The 7,500-nt window shown below is 37.3% G+C and overlaps 3 protein-coding genes across 3 annotated transcripts; all 3 read left to right on the top strand.

Moving 5' to 3' along the window:
• Positions 1-756: 756 nt before the first annotated feature.
• On the top strand, positions 757-2,837 carry LOC138024506 (uncharacterized). Its single transcript, XM_068871716.1, has one exon. The coding sequence runs from the start codon at positions 858-860 to the stop codon at positions 1,344-1,346; it is 489 nt and encodes a 162-aa protein (XP_068727817.1). The 5' UTR covers positions 757-857; the 3' UTR covers positions 1,347-2,837.
• A 197-nt stretch (positions 2,838-3,034) lies between these two features.
• LOC138024505 (troponin C, skeletal muscle-like) lies at positions 3,035-4,141 on the top strand. Its single transcript, XM_068871715.1, has one exon. It carries the CDS (start codon positions 3,171-3,173, stop codon positions 3,657-3,659), a length of 489 nt encoding a protein of 162 aa, XP_068727816.1. The 5' UTR covers positions 3,035-3,170; the 3' UTR covers positions 3,660-4,141.
• Positions 4,142-6,059: 1,918 nt separating this feature from the next.
• On the top strand, positions 6,060-7,363 carry LOC138024504 (troponin C, skeletal muscle-like). The gene has a single exon (XM_068871714.1). It carries the CDS (start codon positions 6,166-6,168, stop codon positions 6,652-6,654), a length of 489 nt encoding a protein of 162 aa, XP_068727815.1. The 5' UTR covers positions 6,060-6,165; the 3' UTR covers positions 6,655-7,363.
• Positions 7,364-7,500: the final 137 nt, after the last annotated feature.

The following is a 7,500-nucleotide window of genomic DNA, read 5'->3' as shown; positions in this document are numbered from 1 at the left end:
AAGGGCGGTCTGATTTTTCGTTGACTCCATTTTGGCAATTTTGTCACATCTTTCCATTTCTTAATAATAAATACCTAGAACAAAGAATTTTGTTTTCGTTATAAAATGTGTCGTGAAGAAAATTCTGAAATACGTATATTATTTTTGCAAAGCAATAATCAAAAATTATTCACCAACACTGGCAAGAAAAATTATTTAGTGTTCGTAGTATCCGAATCACTAACAGAGCAAGTAATTGGTCACCGCATCAAATCGATTACCGAAAGCGATTTTCGTTTCTCTTTGGCTCCTCGGAGGTAAACATCACCTCAGTGTTAACCAATCAGAACGCCTGAGAAGTACCCGAATATCGTGTATATATTTCTTTAAATTGTGTCAGCTTATTAGGTAATATGATCGTGAACGAAACTCTTAGCTCGAATTTAAATAAACGTTTGGCCTTCTTACACTGTTTTTAGCGATTGTCTGCGATTAAATATTCGCCTAAGCAGCGAAAAACTCGCCGAAGAAAAAAAAACACTTCCTGGGAAATTTCCCGAAAACTGTGTTTACTCGGAGAACCAACACCCAGGTACATTTGAACTTTTTGTTTGTCTTTTAGAAAACAAAAGTGAGTTTGAATGCTTTTGGGCGTGAACAATTGTTAAACAAATAAATTTGTTTTCAAAGGGAAATGCGTAAGAATCTTTTACCAAGAACTTTAAGGAAAGACAATCCAAACTGAAAATAAACATTGTATTTAAAAGGTGAATTTTAATGAAATGGGATAATATAAAGAGCAATTCGATCGAGCAATCAAACACATACGGTTTTAAGGCACCGCGCGGTGTAATTAAGAAACGCAAGGATTTTCGAAGATGCAGGCAGGACTTAGCTATTTCGACAAAGGCGTTCCAGAGGTCGTCATTCGTAGCATTTTCGATCGGTACGATGCAAATAAAAACGGAATGCTTGAAGACAAGGAAATGCAAAACTTGCTACAAGAAGATTTAGGCTTAAACGCCGAACAATCCGGCATTTATTTTCTCCTGTTGGACAAAAACGGAGATCATAATATTTCTTTTGAAGAATTTAACGACTGGCTTCGCAGTGGAGAGAATTTTGAAGTTTTAAACGACAAAGCGAAGTTTTACAGTCTCTTGAAGGCGTTCCACTATTTTAAGACATTTGACACGGACAATAGTGATAAACTTGACAGAAGTCAATTCGAAACGATGATGAGATATTTTGGTTATACTACAATCAACATGGATGAAGCCTTTGCCCAAATGGATAAATGCCAAAACGGAGCCCTCACCTTCTGGGAGTTTATGGTCTGGTTAAAATGGCTACCTGTACTCAACTAGCTGATATGAAAAAGGTGATCGACCTCAACAATATCCAGTGATAGACTTTTTAACAAGAATTTCTTCAATCAGTACAATGAACGACCAAGATAATTCAGAAAGATTACAGTCAGGCTTAAAACTGGGATTGCCCATGCCTCTTTCAGTTCTGCGATACCTTCCCCCATGACAGCCTCAACTAAGGAACTTTTCCGCCGAAATCAAAACTGCACGGACACACTATTCAGCAACAACAAAATACAAGGAAAATACTGGTTTAAGACGGCCGCTAAAGCAACACCGTGACTTTGTTTATACATTAAGGATAATAACTATGTTTATTATTATAAGAAATATTTATTTTCATGACACGCGTTATTCAACGTCTTAAATTGTGCTCTATTGTCAGGTTTTCTATATTTTTCTTCTTTAGTGTCCGATTCGCCTCTAAATATTGAGCGGGAAGAGAAGTTGACCTCATAGCGCAGGGAAAACTCCTTTAAAAAATTAACAAATGGAAAGTGGTTCAGCGTTGTCTGTACTTCTATCGACAACGATATTCGTCATGACAGTGGTCAAAATGTTGTGGACTCACGAGGCAATAAGCAATAATCAACAATTATTCACCAACACTGGCAAGAAAAATTATTTAGTGTTCGTAGGACCTTAAGATCTACGACGGCGACGTCGACGAAAACGTCACCTCAAAATAGAACTTCGCTCTGGTAAAAGTCTGTCGCGATTATTCCACCTCGGTCACTTCGTACAATGTGGGCGAAGTATCCGAAAAATAAATTGGTACTAGCGGTTTCAGACTGAAAATAGAGAATGAAAGATTCTCCGTTGCATGCTCACGTTGTCGTCAAAACCTAAAATTAAGTGATTTCACGTCGTCGTCATGCAGAGAACCGCGAAATTATGAGCTAAAATCCGTGCTGCACGTGCAGCACGATTATTTATGCTCTTTTAACCAATGATATCATTGTTTTGTGGCGTTTTCGTCGACGTCGTCGTCGTAGATCTTAAGCTCCCTACTAACAGAGCAAGTAATAGACCTCTTAAGCTTGTACGTTTTGTTTTCCCATTTCAGACCACGAGATGTTTTCAAGGGAATTTTCCTTTTGTTTTTTCATAAGTTATGGGTACATATTCACGTGCATAGGACGACATTTGAAAGAGAGTTTTCCCTAGAGTAACATCACGTGGTCTGAAATGGGAAAACAAAATATACAAGTTAAAGAGGTCTATTGGTCACCGCAGCAAATCGATTACCGAAAGCGATTTTCGTTCCTCTTTGGCTCCTCGGAAGTAAACATCACCTCAGTGTTAACCAATCAGAACGCTTGAGAAGTACCCGAATATCGTATATATATATTCCTTTAACTTGTGTGAGCTTATTAGTATATATGATTATGAACGAAACTCTTAGCTCAAATTTGAATAAACGTTTGGCATTCTTTAACTGTTTTTAACGATTGTCTGCGATTAAATATTCGCCTAAGCAGCAAAAAACTCGCCGAAAAAAAAAAAACAACACTTACTGGGAAATTTCCCGAAAACTGTGTTTACTCGCAAAACCAACACCCAGGTACATTTGAGCTTTTTTTTGTCTTTTAGAAAACGAAAGTGAGTTTGAATGCTTTTGGGGGTGAACAATTGTTAAACAAATAAATTTGTTTTCAAAGGGAATTGCGTAAGAATCTTTTTCCAAACTGAAAATAATGATTCTATTTAAAAGGTGAATTTAAATGAAATGGGATAATATAAAGAGCAATTCGATCGAGCAATCAAACACACACAGTTTTAAGGCATCGGTTTAATTAAGAAACGCAAGGATCTTCGAAGATGCAGGCAGGACGTAGCTATTTCGACAAAGGCGTTCCAGAGGTCGTCATTCGTAGTCTTTTCGATCGGTACGATGCAAATCAAAATGGAAGGCTTGAAGACAAGGAAATGCAAAACTTGCTACAAGAAGATTTAGGCTTAAACGCCGAACAATCCGGCATTTATTTTCTCCTGTTGGACAAAAACGGAGATCACAATATTTCTTTTGAAGAATTTAACGACTGGCTTCGCAGTGGAGAGAATTTTGAAGTTTTAAACGACAAAGCGAAGTTTTACAGTCTCTTGAAGGCGTTCCACTATTTTAAGACATTTGACACGGACAATAGTGATAAACTTGACAGAAGTCAATTCGAAACGATGATGAGATATTTTGGTTATACTACAATCAACATGGATGAAGCCTTTGCCCAAATGGATAAATGCCAAAACGGAGCTATCACCTTCTGGGAGTTTATGGTCTGGTTAAAATGGCTACCTGTACTTAACTAGCTGATATGGAAAAGGTGATCGACCTCAACAATATCCAGTGATAGACTTTTTAACAAGAATTTCTTCAATCAGTACAATCGACGACCAAGATAATTCAGAAAGATTACAGTCAGGCTTAAAACTGGGATTGCCCATGCCTCCTTCAGTTCTGCGATACCTTCCCCCATGACAGCCTCAACTAAGGAACTTTTCCGCCGAAATCAAAACTGCACGGACACACTATTCAGCAACAACAAAATACAAGGAAAATACTGGTTTAAGACGGCCGCTAAAGCAACACCGTGACACTGTTTGTACATTTAGGATAATAACTATGTTTATTGAGAAATATTTATTTTCAAAACGCGCGTCTTGAGCGTGACTTGCATAAATTATTTATAGTTGATATTCGTGAGACTCAAATCAATATTCAGTCGACTATTTTTAAGTACAGTGTAAGGATCACATATCTTAAGTTACAATAAAAAAACTAATTTGCAGTGGGAGTTATTCAACGTCTTAAATTGTGCTCTATTGTCAGGTTTTCTATATTTTTCTTCTTTAGTATCCGATTCGCCTCTAAATATTGAGTGGGAAGACAATATGACCTCATGGCGCAGGGAAAACCCCTTTAAAAAAATTAACAAATCGAAAGTGGTTCAGCGTTGTCTGTACTCCTATCGACAATGATATTCGTCATCACAGTGGTCAAAATGTTGTGGACTCACGAGGCGCAGTCGAGTAAGTCCACAACAAATTTCTAGAACGAGTTTCGGTTATTCAAAGCGGTTTTTTAGATCAATATTGCAATGATTTTTTTCTGGTTATGCATCACTACACAAGGCGATTTGCTTGGGCGCACGTTTTTTACCGGGCTTCGCGCCGGCTGCATATATTTTTCTTTGCGTTAGGATTGGTCCGTTGAGATTATGATTGGCCAAAGAATTTTTTTGGTTCTCGTTGGGCGGCTTCGATCAAAAACTGCTGTAAGCTACAAATCCGTGACAATTGAATCAACATAGATATGGCATCAGTGATGCAAAAAGCTTTGTGTATAACGGTCCTCATCCACATTTTGGTTAAAATTTGTTTCACCGACTCGAGGTAAATAGGTGCAATTATATCAACATGGTATTTATGCACCAAATGCTTACTCCGTGACTGCCTAACTACGGTGATCAGTATAAACAACTCCGAATCAAACGAAATCATTTCATGTAATTCGCAGTTCGAACATGTGATTATCGCATATATTCTCCCATAATATATGGAGGAGTTAAAACACATTATTTTTAAAGAACTATAGCTCTCGCTGAGTAAAATTTAAAGAAACGGCTATTCCAATTGGAAGGGGGGGGGGGGGTGTTTTCACAATAACAGTGCTACATTTAGGAACGCTTCATTCACGTTTATCCAGGACAGAACGAAGAGACTAACTGCCTACTCCGTCTCTCAACTGAGCAGGCACCAAGGATCGAGTTTTTCCTCTGGAATTCAGATTATACATCCTACGGAACGTTTTCTCAGTTGTAAAGCTGATTAGCAGTAGTGCGCAATAAAATACCAACCGAAGCTTGAATTTTGTTTGTCAAAAGATCATTTGCAATTTAATTTTATCCTGAAGGAAGACAAGTATCGAAAGACGCTTTGGCACCAATCAAAAAAGGATAATCATCATCCCTTGTGCCAGTGTAATCCTACTATTAGAAAACCAGTCCTGCCCAGTCCAGTCCAATTTTTAAATTTCCATTGGGAAAGTCACGCCTATCATACGTAAAAATAATGACGTCAAACGCTTAAAAAACTTCCCGGTTTCTCAGAAATTAATTGCCATTAAAAATCGATTAACCGGTATCTGTAAGACTTAGAATTAGCGGTAACGGCACATTATCAGATTATCTTTTTTTATACATTAGTGTCAACTCGCAGCAGCCACAAAGGGCGGTCTGATTTTTCGTTGACTCCATTTTGGGAAATTTTGTCACATCTTTCCATTCCTTATTAATAAATACCTAGAACAAAGAATTATGTTTTTTGTTATGAAAGGTGTCTTGAAGAAAATTCTGAAATACGTATATTATTTTTGCAAAGCAATAATCAACAATTATTCACCAACACTGGCAAGAAAAATTATTTAGTGTTCGTAGTATCCGAATCACTAACAGAGCAAGTAATTGGTCACCACAGTCGATTACCGAAAGCGATTTTCGTTCCTCTTTGGCTCCTCGGAGGAAAACATCACCTCAGTGTTAACCAATCAGAACGCTTGAGAAGTACCCGAATATCGTGTTCACTTTTGGGAGTGAACAATTGTTAAACAAATAAATTTGTTTTCAAAGGGAAATGCGTAAGAATCTTTTACCAAGAAATTTAAGGTAAGACAATCCAAACTGAAAATAAAGATTCTATTTAAAAGGTGAATTTTAATGAAATGGGATAATATAAAGAGCAATTCGATCGAGCAATCAAACACATACGGTTTTAAGGCACCGCGCGGTGTAATTAAGAAACGCAAGGATTTTCGAAGATGCAGGCAGGACTTAGCTATTTCGACAAAGGCGTTCCAGAGGTCGTCATTCGTAGCATTTTCGATCGGTACGATGCAAATAAAAACGGAATGCTTGAAGACAAGGAAATGCAAAACTTGCTACAAGAAGATTTAGGCTTAAACGCCGAACAATCCGGCATTTATTTTCTCCTGTTGGACAAAAACGGAGATCATAATATTTCTTTTGAAGAATTTAACGACTGGCTTCGCAGTGGAGAGCATTTTGAAGTTTTAAACGACAAATCGAAGTTTTACAGTCTCTTGAATGCGTTCCACTATTTTAAGACATTTGACACGGACAATAGTGATAAACTTGACAGAAGTCAATTCGAAACGATGATGAGATATTTTGGTTACACTACAATCAACATGGATGAAGCCTTTGCCCAAATGGATAAATGCCAAAACGGAGCTATCACCTTCTGGGAGTTTATGGGCTGGTTAAAATGGCTACCTGTACTCAACTAGCTGATATGGAAAAGGTGATCGACCTCAACAATATCCAGTGATAGACTTTTTAAGAAGAATTTCTTCAATCAGTACAATCAGCGACCAAGATAATTCAGAAAGATTACAGTCAGGCTTAAAACTGGGATTGCCCATGCCTCCTTCAGCTCTGCGATACCTTCCCCAATGACAGCCTCAACTAAGGAACTTTTCCGCCGAGATCAAAACTGCACGGACACACTATTCAGCAAGAACAAAATACAAGAAAAATACTGGTTTAAGACGGCCGCTAAAGCAACACCGTGACACTGTTTATACATTAAGGATAAAAACTATGTTTATTAAGAAATATATATTTTCATGACACGGGTCTTGAGCGTGACTTGCATAAATTATTTATAGTTGATATTCGTGAGACTCAAATCAATATTCAGTCGACTATTTTGAAATACAGTGTAAGGATCACATATCTTAACATATCTTAACATATCTTGACAATTGAATCAACATAGATATGGCATCAGTGATGCAAAAAGCTTTGTGTACACTCGAGAGATCTTTGTTTTTTTTTTGGCATTAACAGTGAATTTCCCGATTCGAGAAAAAGAAGGAAGTTTTTGGTGTCAAAATTTCTAAGAACACTATGTGAAAGTATTTAGTCAGAGGAAAAATCAGTCAAATTTTGATGAGAAATCTCTCAAAGGTACTTATAATAAACGTCATTCATTACTGAATTTCCCGGCTTTTCTTCTTCAACCTTGAACTGTGAAACTAAACAACGTCATCATTAAAATAAACGTCCGTGACGAAGAATTTATTAAGCCCCATCTACACGAGCAATTTTTCCTTGACAAGTTTGCCTTGACA

The sequence above is a fragment of the Montipora capricornis genome, chromosome 11 (genome assembly GCF_036669925.1).
Source record: "Montipora capricornis isolate CH-2021 chromosome 11, ASM3666992v2, whole genome shotgun sequence".
Classification (NCBI taxonomy): domain Eukaryota; kingdom Metazoa; phylum Cnidaria; class Anthozoa; order Scleractinia; family Acroporidae; genus Montipora; species Montipora capricornis.
The sequence above is the reverse complement of the archived record's forward strand: the minus strand, read 5'-3'. Positions and strand labels throughout refer to the sequence as shown.